This window comes from Columba livia, chromosome 9, assembly GCF_036013475.1.
Source record: "Columba livia isolate bColLiv1 breed racing homer chromosome 9, bColLiv1.pat.W.v2, whole genome shotgun sequence".
Taxonomy (NCBI): Eukaryota; Metazoa; Chordata; class Aves; order Columbiformes; family Columbidae; genus Columba; species Columba livia.
Genome location: NC_088610.1, coordinates 7666199 through 7684171, shown reverse-complemented (window position 1 = coordinate 7684171; position 17973 = coordinate 7666199). Strand labels below are relative to the sequence as shown.

Genomic DNA, 17973 nt, shown 5'->3' with positions numbered 1-17973 from the left:
TATTTAAATGCAGCTTCAGAAGTGTTTGTAGGAGATACCCAGTGTCCCCTGAGAGCTGGTTGCTGTTGCTTGGCACAGTGCTATAGTGTGTGCAGCAGCAGCGTTACTAACACATTGCTTGCAGTAGCTAGTTTGCTATTTCTGTAAACGCAAAGGATACTTGGTTTTGTTCCTTTGATGCTCCCTCATCCCAGATGTGTTATGCATTGCCAGTGTTCACAACCATCTGTGTTAAAGCACACACATCTAAGGCTGCGTTAAGTGCACCCACTAACCACTCTGGACTTGTTCCTTTGCTTGCCCATCACTCAGCTGACATGCAGTTTGGTGGATCTCAGTACTACTGGTGGAGTCAAGCTGTAACCTCCTTGCCTCTGCTACAGCACATTGCTCACAGCAGAAGGTTTGTGTCTTGAACCTCTGAGGAATCACACTGACAAAATAGGAATAAAATCTCTTTGAGTAAAAAGCAAGTTTTGGCTTCCACGTGTCTCTGCTATTTAGGTCCATTTAAAATTCGTTTAGTTCAAAAGTTATCTAGACTGGAATAAAACATGGAAATACCACTTTACAAGAACAGTGTTGCTTTTTCCTTAATACTTCCTTCCTCCTGCAACTCTGATTTGCAGGTAGGCTCTCCATTTATTGCCCTGTAAGAGCTCCAAAATCCCAGTCCTGCGCCTCAGACATATAGCATGGATACATGTGCATTCCTACGTGACCCCCTTTGCATTTAACTTCTAATGCTCCTAGATTACTTTTGTTGTATTCATTTGTTCTGAGGATGAAAATAAGAAAGGGAAACTGATTAGCTAGGTGTTGATTTCACCTTTTCTGAATCACTAGGGGGCTCTGTCCTTAAACCAAAGTACCTGCTTCCATTGAACGCAGGAGCTGCCCCTCTGCCTGTGTGCAGGTGTGTGCTTGCTCTGAGTTTGCCTCCTTTTCAATGAAGAAATAGAAAATCTAAATTTTGAATGAAATTTGCTCGCAGTGATTCATTCAGAGCACTGCTGTTGTCATAACCTATTGAAATGCATTAGCAATGAGTTCTAAACAGTGCTTCTATAAACAGCAATTGTTCTGCTTTGAAGCCATGATGCACACTGTCCGCTCAGTTATGCTGCTGTGGAAAGTGGCATAAATACTCAAAGAGAAATGACACAAAGGAGCCCTGTACAGATGGCTCAGATAAAATGCTGGCCTTTCCCTTCAGTCATCACAAGCTGGAAATCTGGCATTAAATAGGATTTGTAGACAAGTTTGGTGTCTGTGTTCTGGCTTATCCCCTCTTAATTTTACTTCTTGCTCCCACCCTGTGTGCTGGATACTATCAGAGACATACACTAGATGAAAATTATGTACCAAAACTGGTTTGATGGAAGATAGCCTGGTATTGGAGGTCTATTTCCTCTCATAGCAATAACTGTGTCAGAGCTGGCTTCCCCTTCACTGTAAACCCTAGCAGGTGGTGGGGAAAGATGTTTGCCTGCCTGCATGTGGCTTCTTCCCTTGCCCATACTGCAGTGTGAAAACTCTGATCGCCTATTGTTTTGAATGCTGCTTTTTCTCTCCGCTCGCAAATCCCGCAGGTCTGGGCTGCAGAGCTCAGCAGACACGCTGATGCTTTTGTGCCATCTACTGACAGAAAGGATGATTGCACGTACCAGTTTTGGTTGGAGTTTTTTTCATAGTTTTTGTGGGGATCTCATACACAGAAGGACAATAAACATGCCCGCAGCAAAGGGAAATGTTTCCTGTCTTCTTGCTAAGGTGGCTGGATAACTGGCTGAAAGTTTGAAATAAGATTTGAAACTCAAAATTATCATCTAAAGAATGAGCAGCAAAGCAGAATGTCCTAAACTCAGGAAAACAGAGAGATGTTTTAGTAGCATCCTGATTTCATAAGCCATCTTCCTGGGAAGGGGTAAAATGGTGCTTTTTCCTCAAACAGAAAGTTCTGTGAAATATTTCTTGCTTGTTTTCTGATTACTCAGAATATAATTTGGAGCAGGGATATGTGGTTTAGCAACCAATTCTACTTTATAGGGTCCTCCGAGTGCTGCCCTATCTATAGGCAGAGAATGACAGTGACACACCTGAGCACAAGCAAATATTTCCTCTTTGGGAATCGACATACTTTTGGTTTCATCTGGGCTATGCCTGTGGGTAAAGGCTGCCTGCTGTCTGAGCTTGGCTTGGAGGTGTCCCAAACCCCGTTCAGCATGACACCTGCCATGCCAATTGGGAAGCAAATCTGAGATGTCTTCGATGGTGGGTTGTTTTGTGAGCCAGGGAGAGCAGAGTAGCATGTCTTCAGGGAGAGCAGAGTAGCATGTCTTCAGGTAGAAGACCCCACTGGGGCCACAAGTCTGGCCAGCCATACAAGGTAGGTCTACATAGGCACAAGCAGAACAACCCCAGCCAGAAGGGCTCAGTATACAACTTGTGTTTTGTTGCTGATTGGCTTCTGCTACAAATCAGTATTTATCTGTCCTTGCCAGCCCCTTCCCCAAGTGCAGCCAGGAACAAATAAGTAGAATTGTGCTCAGATGTCTTCTGGGCATGAGCTGTTCCTCAGCTTTGTCTGACTTCAGGGACAAACACCCTTGTTAAATGGCCAGCTCACACCCTTGTATTCCCGCTTCCAACTTGTTAAATTAATTCTATAGACTGTGTTAGCAAATTTAAGGAGATCTATAATCTTTGTTTGTGTATTAATTGGAGACCAGGGGGGCAGCTATCAGTGTGAGACTTGTGAGGACAGTGTTAGTCGTTGCTTTCTGTATAGCAGGACTGTATTCAAAGAATATCCATTCCTGTTGTGCTGGGAAGTGTTTTCATGCAAGGGATGGCAGCAAGCCTTGCAGGAGCTGAGCATCCACTGGGAAATTTCACAGTGTTTTCACAGAAACATCTGTAAAATATAGGTGAGATTTCTAATTACTGAATTCATTCGAAAGGCCCGTATTCTCCATGTATCTGTATCTGCCTCTTCTAAGCCTAACGTCTTTATTAGCACTTGTGAACAAAGCCTTTTAGCATTTTTCATTATTGCTACAGATATATTAGGGAATTTGTAGGATTAAAATTCCACGTTATGCACTGTGTAAGACAATAAAGAAGACACCTGCTTTCCTTCTGCACTCAGAGAATGGGTTTCTCCTGTGTCCAGTGCTCTTTTGGTGCTTGTCTGGTTTCCTAGATGCATCCTTAATTCCCCCTTTTTCTGACTTGTCCCATGGTATAAAGATAAATAGACTTAGTCATTGGTAGATAGAAGAGAATCAAAGTGATTGAAGGGGATGCCATTCTGGTCATATCATTGACTCCAGGAGCCAAGTTTGATGAATTTTGAGGGAAAATCAAGACCATTAGATTGAATTACAGCTGTGGTTTTCCATCAAGCCTCTGATGGCCGTTTGTTGCCATGTATACTCCACATGTACGTTTTAGCTTTGCTGGATCATTTAGTGGAAAATTTTTGAGTCAAGGACAAGTCTGCTGCTCTGCAGTGAGGTAGAGCTGTTATTAAAGAGTGAGCAGGCACTGAGGATGGGCAGTAGTGGTTCAGGCCCAGTTCATAAGGAGTAGTACTGTGATTTACTCTGATGTGACTTGTCTTTGTAGAAAACAACTGTGCTACGGGAGCAGAAAATAAGCTGGTAGATAAGCAGCTGGGGAGAGAATTTCCAGTGTGTTGGAAAACTGTAAGCAGGAGTCCTGGCAGAACAGCTCAAAGTGCATTTACAGTGGGTGCTCTTGTGTTATTTACAGCATATGAGGGTGTGGTGGCATTCCTCTGGGCATAGCCCCCTGGCTGGCACCTGGACATAAAGCCGTGTAGCAACTTAACCCTTTCAGGATAGGGAAACAGAAACCAGACAGTGACTGAGAACAGAAAAACACCCCGGAGGAGCCCAAAGTGCTTTTGCAACCTTGGAATCAAGTTCTGCCCGACACATACACGTGCCCCTCTGGATGACTTGGAGGAGAATGTGTTCCCAGGTCTGGAAGGAATGGCTTTGCTCATCGCTGGAGAGATGCCATGTGTCTTCTCTGAGAGGCACCTGGTGCTGACAAGTCAGATTGGGATGAGAGTTTGAGGGAGGCTGGGGATGTTTTTTCTCCTGTGCAGCTTTCAAAATCTTCCCCTATCTTACTTCCACTGTTCTTTTCCAGCATCGTCAATGCCCTTTGTAAAGTCGTGGGTTTGGTGTTGGCTTCTTCGTGAGGAACATCCTGAAGGTGAAATTAAATTTTAGAGAGGACTCCATTACACAGTGGGGCTAATTTAGCAGGCAGGGCTGCTGAGGTATTTCTTCGAGTTCTGTGAAGACATCCACATAGAAGTCACCTTTTCATGCAACATGCAGTATTGACCACCTTATTTCACATCAAACGTAGCAATTCTAGGGCCCATGCAAGTGCTGAGAAGGACAATCAGGTATATGAAGTTTAAATAAATTGTCCTTTTCAACATGGAAGAAAGATGGCTGACTAAGCCATGTAAAATCTTGAGTGACCTGTGGAGTGGAAGGTGCCATGTTTAGATGAGTTTCTTCATTTCCTAGCAAGCCAGCAAAAGGAAATACTTTTTGACACAACATGTATTTTGCGAAACATGGTGCTGCAAGGCACTGCCTATACCAAAAATATAAAGTATTTAGAAAGCAATGAGAGACATTCCCAGCAGATAAGTCCATCATTGCTGTTAAAGACAAAGCTGCAAATACTGCCTCTGGTTTGGGAAACCCCAAAGCCAGACATTGCTTGAAGGTTGCAGATAGGAAGTCATCATGCTATACTTTCCTTGCTCTTGTGCTCTTCCCCTGGAATCAGTCAGCAGCAGTTGCCTGAGATGGGACGTCAGGATAGATGGACTTCTTGGGCACCTCACCAAGGTTGTTATGCTCTTGTAAAGAGCACAGTAACAGTGAAGGGATGAGGAAAACAAGGGCAGAACAGACTCTCCTGCAAGGAGTTGCATATTTGCTCTCACGAAGCTCAGCCTGGTTTGTGCACGCTGTTGTTACCTTGTTAAGAAGAACCAACAGTGGAGTCCTGGGTGAATCTCCCTCAGTGTAACATCTTGCTGGATACTCAGCAGTGCTCCTAAGGGTGTGAGCAGACATGGCCCATCTAGACCCTGTGTAGCCCTTTCCAAATGTGTATGCTCAGTTCAGGGTGGAACTGATAAAGCAATCTGTCCTCTGGCAGATTTTATCTCTGGGATTGCATTTCCAGAATAAATGACATCTTGTGTCATTTCCAAAGGGAATTTTATGTGTTATGCACACTTAAAAATATGGATGCCGTATGGACCCAGTGTACAGTGTTAAGCACGGTGTAGAAGCAAGCTGTTCTTACAAGCCCACTTTCTGCCCTTTCTTACTTCAGTTCTCGTGTCAGCTGCTTTCAGACCTGATTATAGATATTCTTCAGACCTTAAAGCACCTCCTTGATTTGCACTATATATTCTTTGTACGCTGTCAGCCACTCATCTTACTTTGGTTAATGTGACTCTGCATTAAGCCTGTTGGATACGCAGGCTGCCAGGCTGGAGCCCTAACATAAGTTTGGAGGGTGACTCTTACAAGTCCTCACTATCCAAAGCAGAGTTGCACAGCAATGCAGGGCTCCCTCTGAAAGTTCAGTTCAAGCTCTGGAAGCAGTCAGCCCTACTATTGTGGTCTCTGAGACCTGAGTATTTTAGCCAAACAGGTCACTATAGTAACACCACTGCTGGTTTTAGTGCCAGGATGAGTTTGGGTGTTTGTCACAGCACTGACTTTTGCTGTACAGGCTTTTTTCCCCTTGCACCCTGAAATACCCCTCTCCATTGGCATACAGGATTTCAGCTAGCTGGGTGGCTTCCACCAGGGCACATGGGAACTGGAAAAAAACTGGGACGCTACTCTTAAGATTGTTTTTAAAGAAGACTTTGGAGAAAGAAGCTGATTTGTTTTATGAGGGCGTGCTGTGTTCCTGCAGTGTGTTCTGTCACCATGTCACAAGATTTCTAAAAGGAGCAGAATCAGTAGGACACTGGTGTATCAGTCTGCAAAGAGCAGCTTCCTTCACTTGCCTCCCATATTTGACTAAACTGGTATCACACAGTTCAGTCTCCGCACTCCCTTCCCACCCCCTGCCTGCTTCCGCCAGCAGTCCTCGCAAAATGTGCTTTGTAACTAAAGACTCTCCCAAAGAGCTGACTTTTTCAGTTCTTTTGCGTAACAAAAACTTGTGCTGCTCATAAATAGATTTACAATTACCAAGGGAAACAGAAGAATCAGTGCTACCCAGCTGCATCAGAGCTGGCCTCCTATCCTGTCTTAAAGGAGCCCCTGGAATTCAACACACATCACTCAGGCAGTGCTGGGAGACCTCTGTGGGGATCTTTCATTTGAACAATGTTCCTCTTCTTCAGTATCTGCTGTTTGCAGCAGAATTGTCAAGGAACTGCAGAGTGCCTGTCTAGTGTGTTTAGGGAAAATGGCAAAAGCTTTTTGTTTTTTTGACTAGCTTGGGGGTTTATGTATTTTAGCAGGCAAGGGTAAGAATTGCCTGGCCCAAGTGGAGTATCCTGTGATTTAGCACGTGCTTACAAATTGGTTCTCAGCTAATAACATCTGGTGTGTGGTTAGTGCTGTCTGAACAATTCCAAGCACTTTCTGGGCATCCAGGAGGTCAAACTTCCTTAGCCTTTGGGGCTTACAAGAGGATCAAGATTTTATACAGGAGAGAAAAGAAGCATGGTCAAGGTTGTGCATCACGTAGAACTGGAAGGAAGAATCAAGACCCCTGACTATGCTGAGTCTTGTTGAAGAATTAAGCAGTAGAAAGGAGGGAGGCAGTGGTACATGTGGTTGATCCCTAAATTTCCCTATGAAAGGAAGATCCCTTATATATATCTTCTCCCTAGGCTGCCAGGGGGCATGAGGGGGACATACACCCAGCATAATGTTTTTTGGCCACCCTGATGAGATGAATGGGCACTACACCTGCCTTTGACAGCAGGTATGTCAGCTCCCTGCAAACCTGGGTGGGTTCAGCTTGTCTTAGACACTGGGCTCAGGCTCTGCACCCCTGCAAAGCTTGGGTAGTTTCCCAGTGACACATTTCTGCATGTCCCAGAAAATATGTCTGGAGTTGGGGCATGCAGTGCCACAGAGCAAGCCTCCCTACAAGGGCTCTGTGCTGCTTCTTGCTGGAAGTGCTGAACCAATGAAGGCAAATCAGATCCGTTGAATTAAAAGCAATTCCCATCATTTCTGGTCTCCTCAGAGACACAATTTGTTCCTGGCACGCCTCTGGCGAGTTTCCCTTTGTGGAAGTTCACTTGTTCCAGGGCCTTGGATGTGTCCATGGAGGAATTTAAACATAAAGACCTACTGATGTCAGTGGGGACTTACACTGATTTCTTTTGTGAAGGGGATGTACCTGTGTTTTTTCCCAGGTGCTGGGAGTGCTATAGCAGCAGTATGATGATCCCTGTCTTTCAATATGATTATTAAAGGTGTTACTTAAGACAATAGTTAGGTCTGTATAAGACTGGCTGCAAGTAACACGAGACTTCTGCTAGAGCACAAGCTAGTGATTTGGAGAGGGCACATTTTAAATGCAAGGTCAGCCAATGATCAGTGCCAAAACACCACATAATTGCTTTTGATTGACAAAATAGGCATCCAAACCTCTTGTTTTGTGGGGATTAAGTTACTTGCGAAGAAAGAAGGAACAAGGGGAGGAAGACATCAATGAGAATTCCAGCTCAGGTGTTGGATTTCTCCAGAGAAAATCTCAATTTTAATTCTGTAGGCTTTCTCCTGGTGTGTGAGGGAGAGAGAGGAGGGAGGACAGGACGCTTCTAATTTTGTCCAGTTCTCCTTTCTCTCCCATCTGTCCATGTGCACATGTTGAAGTGTGTAAAGCATCCAAGTGTCCCAGTTCTTCTGATCATTCACAGACAGCACCCTGTCCCTAGGCTGAACCCACAGTGCTTTGGCTCTTTGAGCGGGGTTGGAGGGGGTTCTCTGGCATCTTCTGAACTCCAGTGTGGGGCCGAAGGGCAGGTACAAGGCATGTTTATTCTGCCCTGCAGCTATTTTTAACAGCTGATTTTACACAGACTTGTGCTGCTTTTCAAATCAGATTAGATGGCAAAATCAAGAGGTGAGCAGAGAAGCTCGGTAACAAGAAGCTGCAGCCAACATCGCTTTTCCGTGCTGAATTGCACTGCACAGCTGTCTGCGGGATGCAGCCAGCCCCTTACCATTAACCCAGGTTCTTTTCCTTCTGGAGAAAGGGTCCAGCTCCTGGCTGTGTACCCCACAGATAAGCTTGTCTCTATCATTTGCATATCTGGGGATCATCATGCCCTGAAGTCTTCAGCAGCCTGGCCATGGTATCCTTAAGGTTTAGTAGCCTCTTGCTTGTGTTGTATGTGTGTTGATGTATAGAATATATTTGTGATGTATAAAATACATTTGTGATTTTAAGAAGTTAAAGATGACCTGTGAGGGACCATATTAGCTTCTTAGCCAGCTTGCAAACCATTCCTGGCACAGCAAGTCTTCAGGAACAGGGATGTTACAGTAACTCATGGTCCCAGCAGCTTACAGGAGCAGCACAGAGCTAGTGCTTGGGTCTGGCTTGGCTCCCAGAAGAACTCCTATGCTATGCTTCTGCATGCAAGGTTCTGCAAGTCCTCCTTTGTGGAGCCTTTCTGAGCACCCCACTGCTCCTTTGACCTCTCTTTGGTTCACGTGCAGCAGAACTGTCCCTTAATGCAGTGCCTGCCCTGAATATCACCTTATTCAGCTTGACGAGACCAGGCTAGACAAACAGAATGCATATCTAAGGCATCAGGAAGGAAGTCTTCAAGAAGGAACCCCAAATTAGGAAATGCAAATGCTAGAAATAAGTTTTTGTGTAATTTTTTCTTGTGGTCAGTTTCTTCAAAGATGGGTCTGTAGGTTTCTCCTTATTTTCACAAAGCTGGTCATAAAATAGCAGCAGATTCCAGGATGCATTGCAATGGTCATGAAATCAGTTCATCTGAAATTCAGTAATGGATGCAGAGCATCTATGCATTGTTCGCTTTTTTTTTTTTAGTGGGGAAAATTGTCTCTGTGTCATGTGCATCAGAGTCCCAGTTCATTCAAGAATGTATCACAAATGTAGGTGTTATGTAAAAGTAAAACCTCTTTTCTTTGTCTTTATTCTCCTTGTATGACAGGGCTTAGAGTAGAAATAAATCCTATTTTCCTGCCACTGAAGCAACAATGATGGAATGAAATTCTGTCTCCAGAACTCATTTGCTCACCTGTGTTACTCTGATCTGTTTAGTAAAATAACCAGCAGGCTTCGCCTACAGGTGCTGCTCCTAATTCTCACTTTCCCTGCTTTTCTCATGCCTGTAAGCATCCTTATGTGTTAAGATGTCAAGTTTTACAGCTTACAAAGGTCTTAAACTAGTTAAACAGCTAGGAAAACAGAACTTCTTTAAGGTGCTTTAGACAGAAATGGTAACTGAACACTAATCCCTTACTTAGCAAAATACCAGCTTTGCCAAACAACCTTTTCAAAAGAACATGTCACACAAGATATGACTGCAAAGTGTGTGTTTTGCCTGGTAGCAGCAAGAGACTTCTTAAATATCAATGAGCGTACTTTAATGCCATGAGAGCTGGTTGTCCTTCAGCTAAAATAATTTTTTGTGTGTGTTTGACCCTACACATTCTGGGTTCGGTCTTTACAAACAACTCAGCAGGCTGCCTACAAACTTCACAAGGTGAAACCCCTGTTCCATCCTCCTCCCAAATGGCCCTGGTACTAAGGTGAAGAGAACTCAAATGGCCCACTGGTGCTATTATCTTAAGTACTTGGGTCAAGTACCAGTCTTGGTATTTTTCTTCTTTGTGTTTGCACTTACTTGCTTACTGGGCTGGAGTGCCTGCTTCTCTTGTACATACACTTGGGTCTCTCAGCTTGTGTTTGGGCTGTTGAAACTTGGGATGAAATCTTTGTGCCAGAGTCGTGTATGCCACACCATGTTGGCTAATGGGATTCTTTGAAATCCCTTTACATTTAAAATAGATTTATAACTAAGGGGGACAGTTTAAATATGGTACAACCCTTGAAGCCCTAGCCATATCAGCTATTTATAGAACATTCTATGCCTCTATTCTAAATATATTTTCCTCCAGGGGGCCTCATCTCAACCCCTTGCTCCACAGCTTAAATTGGATCAGCAATGCTGCTATGATCTGTTAGCAAAAATTCCTTCTCTAGCTTTGTGGCAGTGCTGCAGATGTTGATGGTCCAGGCCTTGAAGGGGAAATTGTGTACTTAATCTCTGCAGCCAGCCAGATAGAGAGATTACTCATGATACATTGGATCATTTCCTGTAGCCATTGCCTGATTTTTTTTTTACATATTCCTCCCCCGCTGGTAGGTCTGGAGTTCTGGAGAGGGGAAAACAAGTGACTTATTGTCAGTGTATGGCACCTTTCCCTTCCAGGAGTCTTCAGCCTTGCAAACTAGGCTTAAATGGTGAGCGCATGAAGCATTTTCTTTCTAGAGGAAGTGTAAAGAGTGTTCTGTGTGCAGAAAGCATTTCCTATTGCAAGGATGTTTGAAAATGGTGTAATATTGTTACAATATTGGCATATTGTAACCCCTCTGGCAGTAGAGCAGGCCGTGCAGGCTTTGTGCTGTGCAAGCTTTGCTTTGTGTTAGTGCAGGCAGGAGTGCTGTAAAATGGTGTAGAACTAACATGGCAGGAGTGGTTCCTGTTCTCATCTGGCTTTGGAGGTTGATCTTATGTGTTCACTGTTGTTTTCCAGGCAGGTGAGCATGGGGCATTTAGAAAGCAGGGCTTGAGTCCCACTTGCTGTTGATTGAATGTGGTCAGACTGTCAATTCTACCTACAGTTCCAACATAAGGACGGGGGATCTCTTCAGGCCAAGGAAAGCAACTCATCCCACAGTAGCTTCCATAGTGGAAAATCTCTACCTTTTAGAAAAATCATATGATTTACTTTTTCAGTCAAAGGCTCTGGCAGTACTGTAGGAGAGAAGTTTTGGTGCAAAGGGCACACTGCAGAACTTCACAGGACATTTTTCATCCTTTAAGTTAAAAAAATATTTAGGAAAATGCATCCTTTATTGAATTCTATAGGTTTGAACAGTTTTGACTGTAGGATGGTTACATTCTGTCTGCCTCTTTCAGGAACATCTGCAGGTCTGCATCGCAGATGCTGCAGATCACAGTTCTGAGTGGAAACTTTGGGTAAGTGTAGAGGCAGGATGGGCCATCAGGACCCTACCTGTCCTGAGTAGAAGTGCTGCCCCACCGTAAGGATTGGTACTGACTTGTATGCTCAGAAAAAGCAGCTGCTCCCTGTTGCTATGATTTGATTGACTCAGATTCTACTCAATGGGACTTGGACTCAACTTAAAACTGGAGTGTAAAGCACCAAGGCTGTTCAAGGACAGCATTTGGAAGCAGTGTGTCAGTGCTGTCTCTAGAAGCCACTTCAATTTGAGTACCCGTTAGAAATCTCTTTCTGGGTGCATTGAGGGAGTGACTGCTGCTTACTTGGCCTCATGGATAGAGAAGCCTGTGCAAGGTTTTGCCACTCCATAGATCAGGGTGAAGTACCTCACTGTGTATCTAATCTTCAGAAAATGTCTTTGAGGTTGACAGAAGCTTTTCTTGGTTATTATCCTTTAAGGATGAATGGGGCAGCACGTGTTAAGATCACAGACTGGGATTAGCTCAGGATTTAGCAGGAAAAGTTTCTTAGCATTCTTCCAGAGCTCTTTCCTTCTCTTGCAGCCTCTGGAGCTGCATGAAATGGAAAAGGTAGTGGCCATTCCTGCCTGGCAGGAAAATCTTCCCAGCTCAGTGCAGCAAAATGGACTGGGTCCAGTGCTCTTGGAAGCCAGAAAACAGGTAAAGTATATTTAACAAGGCATTTCACATGGGGGATTGTACAGTTACTCTGACTATTGCCCCAAGACACATTCCCCATAAAGCACAGGCCTCTTCATACAATCTCCTCAGCTCTTCCAAGGAACCAATGTCAGCATAGCTTCAGAATTCACTCTGGTCATGGCTTACCTGTGTGCATGCAGATAGCATTTCCTTGCCCTTGTCCTGGCATGCAGGAGAGGACAGGAGAGTCTCTCTAACAGTGCTGTAGGGCCACTCAGGCTGGTGAGCACTTGGTGCCTTGGGGAGCTGGTGCTGCTGCTGCTGCACTCTGCCTGGGAGATCCACACAGTTCAGGCAGTGCCTGTGATCCCATGGGGATGTGTTAACTCAGGAAAAGCCCTGCGGTACCTGGGGCTGTGCCAGAATGGGTGCTCGGACTATGGCGCTGATCATTTGTGTTAGCATTTCAGTAAATAAACACTCCTGATGTATCTGTCTGTGGTTCCTGCTCTGACAGTGTGATTGGCAGCTCTCTGGCTCACCTTGTCCTGCCTCTGGCTACTTACTCCCACTGATGTCTCTCTACGACTGGCTCCCTCATAATGGAAGGTCTCCATTTGACCACTCTTGCTATAAGCAAGTTATAGTGCTTTTGGAAAGGTGCAGTTAGTAACATATGCCAAGAAAAAACTAGTACACTTGTGCTTGTAAGAAATAATGATATATCTCTTTTGCAGTGCTTCTAAGAGATTCAGCTTCTCCATTCAGAGTCATTGATCTTAGTTCCCTTGTGGCCAGGTTGTGTTGTCTGAACTGAGGCTGGGAAGGAATCTCAAGAGCGTTTAACCGCAAGATGAACACCAGGAGTGAAACAGCCCAGATAGCAGAAGCAGATGACAGAGCAATTGAAGTGCAGAGCTCAATTTTAAGCCTAATTTGAACACTGAATGAGGTGTTAATACCTTGGGTACTGTGTGGAGTCTCAGTCTGCTGTTCATGTTCTGGGAACAGAGTATAGTGGTAAATATAGAATGCACAGTGAAAAACTGGCTTCATGCAGCTGCTGCAGCCAGTACAGGGTGAAGGGAAGTGTCTGGTTTTGGTGATGGAAGTAGAAATCTGTCTTCATGTGTGTGCTCTGGGGAGCTGATCTGATATTTTATGGCATGATACTGTCATTATAGCTTGAAGAACCAATTTCAGAGCTGGCTTCTATAATTGCCTGATAGTTTAACCTGTCTCCATTCCCCCATAAGAGGAGGACATATTGCCTTCGTACATGTTGCCTTGTTCATTAGTAGGTGTAAAGCAAATTATAAAGTCAAACTTGCTTGAACTAACATCTGTAGCTATTCATTCATTCATCCACAAACCAACCCTCTGGTGCCGGTCCAGCTTTTTTCTTATACCAGCAAGAAAATAAGAACAGTGAGTCAATTAATATTCCCTTTTCTTTTTGAAGTGTTGGATACCATGGAAGTGAGTGAAAATATAGTTAAAAAGTAGTTTAGAAGGTGTTTAAGAAGTTAAATTTAGTCCTGGAAATAGCTTTGCTGCATTTTACCAGAGGCTTTGCCTTTTTCCATTGCTCCCAGTATGATATTTAGGATGGACTTCACCCATTCCCAGGAGGACAGGAAAGGAACTGCCCGGAGACAGGTGGGACTAAAGGTTGGCTGAGTGCTGGGACTTGATGTACATTTGTGTTACATGAACAGTGATGGATACCTCTGGTTGCTCTTTTTCCTGCTGGGCATGGGATGGGTTTTAATCCTGGTTAACTCCTGTATCCCAGATCAGTTTGCCTTCTCTTGAAAGGTCTTCTTTCTTTCTTTTGCAGGCATGGTTCAGAAACTTGACCAGAAGCTGCCTGTAGCCAACGAGTACCTGCTGCTTTCAGGTGGTGTGCGGGAAGGTGTGGTGGACATTGACCTTGATGAGCTGAATGTTTATGCACGAGGCACAGACTATGATATGGACTTCACCCTGCTTGTGCCTGCACTGAAGCTGCATGACCGCAACCAACCAGTCACTCTGGACATGCGCCACTCAGCTTTGTGCCACTCCTGGCTGAGCCTGCGTCTGTTTGATGAAGGAACTATCAGCAAATGGAAGGACTGTTGCACCATCGTGGACCATATCAATGGAGCTACCAATTATTTCTTCTCTCCAACGAAAGTCGCAGACTGGTTCTATGACTCCATTAGCATTGTGCTGTCTGAGATCCAGAAAAAGCCTCAACGAGGGATGCCAAAGGTGGAGAAGGTAGAAAAGAATGGGACTATCATATCCATCATTTTGGGAGTGGGCAGCAGCCGCATGCTGTACGACATTGTCCCGGTGGTGTCCTTCAAAGGTTGGCCAGCTGTGGCCCAGAGCTGGCTGATGGAGAACCACTTCTGGGATGGGAAGATCACAGAGGAGGAGGTCATAAGTGGGTTTTACTTAGTGCCTGCCTGTTCCTACAAGGGGAAGAAGGACAATGAATGGAGGCTGTCATTTGCCAGAAGTGAAGTGCAGTTGAAAAAGTGCATCTCCAGCAGCCTCATGCAAGCCTATCAGGCCTGCAAAGCTATCATCATCAAACTGCTGTCCCGCCCCAAAGCCATTAGTCCATATCACTTAAGGAGCATGATGCTGTGGGCTTGCGACAGGCTACCAGCCAGCTACTTGGCCCAGGAGGATTACGCAGCCCATTTTCTCCTGGGTCTCATTGATGATCTTCAGCACTGCTTGGTCAACAAGATGTGTCCTAACTATTTCATCCCCCAGTGCAACATGCTGGAGCATCTCTCTGAAGAAACGGTCATGTTACATGCGCGGAAGCTGTCCTCAGTCCGCTCAGACCCTGCCGAACACCTTCGAACTGCCATCGAACATGTCAAGGCAGCCAACCGGCTAACACTAGAGCTCCAACGACGGGGCAGCACCACCAGCATTCCCTCCCCGCAGTCAGATGGAGGGGACACCAACCAGCCTGATGACCGGTTAGCCAAAAAGTTGCAACAGCTAGTGACTGAGAACCCTGGGAAGTCCATCTCAGTCTTCATTAACCCAGATGATGTCACAAGGCCCCACTTCAGAATTGATGATAAATTTTTCTGAGCTTTCATCAGTGTTTCTTGGGATTTCTTTTTCTTTCGTTCTGTTTTTAAAAACTCCTGCACTGTGCAGGTTTTTTCTTTTAGTTTTCCTTGGTGACTTAGTCTCTTGTTTTTTACATATCCAGTATAGATTGGATCTGTTGAGAAACAATCTGAATAAATTATAATTCCTGGTTCTGCAGGACGGTGCAGATTTAGAAACAGTATATTACTATTTCATATGCTGCTTTAAGTTTTTCCACCCACCCAGCCCCATTGTCTATGAGTAGTTTCTAAAGGCAAATATGTGCCGTAAACACACATGCCACAGTGTAATGTATTTTTTTTTCAAGCTTCCATAATTTATGTACATTGTTGCACCTGGGGAAGGGAAAACTCACCTTCCGTTGCTTCAGCAATTCAATTCTTTTTCCATGAGCTTCCATCACCCTAAAGAAACGAGGAGAGACTCCGGGTTGGAAAGCACTATTGGTAAATTGACGAGGCCAAATCTACTGGGCTGAAGCCCAGTTCATCTGTTCTTCACACTTCTTACACTAAGGGAGAAAGTTGACTTCAAAGATGATGATGTAGCTTTTGGGGGAAAAGTTGTTTCTGTTTTGATCTACTTTTTGAATGTAATTGTTCTTAACTGGACCTTGTGCAGTCCAGAGGGTTGTTTCTGCTGCTTTTCCATGCAGAATAAGGTTATGGAATGTTAGTTTTAGTGTGTGTAATTATTCAAAGCCTTATTTAAATTCTATTAAAGAACATACCATTATAAATGTTAATTGCACTAATGAAATCTCTGCCATTACCTCAGTCCCACTGTTTGTGTTTCTTTCATGAATTAGCATCTGTTATTAGGTCTTAGGATTGCAGATTGCTTGAGGCCCCTTGGATTCTTACAGTTTCAGGTGATTTCTTGATTGTCTGTTGTAAAAGGCTCTTCCTTGTTAGCCCTGCTACGTGTGAGAAATCAGATTTTTTGCATTGACATATTTCTTTGGATGCGTATTGTGTGTTGCAGTGCATATTGCATTAATATGTATTGCATGTGGTTGAAGCAGGTTCACCATTAGATAAGGATGTAATGCTAAAGCAGTGGTATGTGCAAAGTGAATCAGCCAGACCTCGAGCAAAGGAGCTGCCTTGCTTCTCTAATGCATGTATTAGGCCTGATCCTGTATGGCAGTTACCATTCCCTTGGCTCCTGTGGACTTTCTGACTTACCCTGGGACATGCGAGATCTTACTTTGGTATCACATTTTCAGAAGTTGTGTTTGTATGTAAACTTGTGGTGCAACAGTAGCCTTGAAAAACACATACGCTTTCCTTTTGTGTGTAGGATAAGATGTATGGTAACAAGGGTTAGTCTGAGCCAAAAATAATTCCAAGAGTTCAAGGATAGATTGAATTTTTTGTGGCTGGCTGGCCAGTGACTGAGATTTAGGCCTTAAATCAGCAATTTGGGCTTACCGATTATCCCAGAGAAGCTGTTCTGATCCAAACTTGATGCATGTTTTAAAATGTGATTATTAGAGCAGGTTGAAGTATTTTTAAAATATTTGACAGACAAATGTGACGCATATCTAGTAAATTCTAACAGATAAAAATTGTGTATGAAAAATGTGTCACTTTTTTAGCCCAGCCTTTCTGTTAAAGAAACCAGGCTGGTGGAGCAACACAACAGCAGCTTTGGAAACTGCTTTATTAGATGGCAGGGAGGTTTCAATACTTGACCAAGTGCCCAAGTCATGTCTTAAAACAAAACTGTGGCTCCTCCATCTCTTGGGCATATTTGAAAACTTCACCCTGTTGCTGTAGCCAAGGTGTTCACAATTACCTGAATCTACTGGTACACACTCACATGAACCTGAAGAAGCTCTCAGAAGTTGCTGACTAGATGGAGTGGATGAGGATTTAACTTTAAAACACAAGTGGTTAGTGATCATGAGCCCTGGTGCAGCTGCAATTATGGTCCGGGGAAGGACATGTGTTGACTTCAGTGGAAGCAGAACTGTGTCCTACCAGTGTGGCTCTGACCAAAGATGAGTCTCCATTTAAACCTGTGTAACCTGCCAGGGGAGGCAGGAGAACCAACTGGAAATCCTCTCCAGAAGTGCTTGGAAAATGCAGATTCATTGAAATGGTCTTTTCCCCAGTCTTGGGACTTCTGTCTGTTGGAAAAAGAGTCTGGCCTCCAGGATGAAGTTTCCCATCACCACACGAGAGGGATCTGCTCAGCACAAAGCAGCAGTAGCATGGCAGACAGAGTCCCAGTGTCCGTGCCGGTGCTCCTGAGTTATGCAGAAACACAGCATTCCTCATGCCAATTTAACATCCCAATGACCAGCAGTTTGGCTAGCCCATGTCAAGCTCTGGTGTGTGCTCCTTTTTTTGGTTTTAATTAAAAAAAATATTGAAAACTATCCATCTTGTTCTTCCTGCATTATGAAGAAAATGTGTGTGTGTTGGGTTTTTCGTGGGGGAGAAGAGACTTGTCTTTTTACTGACTGGAAAGCAATTTCCCGGGTAGGTCTGAGACATAGACAATCTGACAAACCCTTGAGAAAAAGGGGATTTGCTTTAAACTAGCAACATAATCATCTTCCATACTGATGTTAAAAGGAGGCAAGTAAGTGCTGTGAGCCCATGTCTCAATGGGAGCTTCAGTTCTGCATGCACTGCTTTTGGGGGATAAGATTTTGCTTTTGCCCATTAGCTACCTTCCTGCTGGCTTCTCCCTATTGGCAAGTAATGTTCCAAAAGGACTGGGACAATTAGTTAGGGGGTGGATGCATGTGTAATGTAGGAGGTCTCCTTTATGTGTCTGCCCATTGCTGCCTCCTACACTGTTAAAAGAGAGGGGAGTCCCAGCCAAGAGGGTCTGGCCTTAAGGCACCAGAAAGGTGGGGAGGACGAAAAAGCACCCTTCAGAGACTCCGC

The 17973-nt window shown here is 44.3% G+C and overlaps 1 protein-coding gene across 3 annotated transcripts in view; it reads left to right on the top strand.

The window, feature by feature from the left end:
* MB21D2 (Mab-21 domain containing 2) overlaps positions 1-17456 on the top strand; it is a 58220-nt gene extending 40764 nt beyond the window's left edge. For 2 of the 3 annotated variants that reach the window (XM_013370720.3, XM_065073639.1), the window contains exon 2: positions 13782-17456. In XM_013370720.3, coding sequence (XP_013226174.2) covers positions 13782-15046 — 1265 coding nt within the window. In that variant the 3' untranslated portion in view covers positions 15047-17456. Of the gene's footprint in view, positions 1-11936; positions 11960-13781 lie in introns of those variants that run through there. The other variant, XM_065073638.1, reaches the window with a different exon arrangement.
* The last annotated feature ends 517 nt before the right edge of the window (positions 17457-17973 follow it).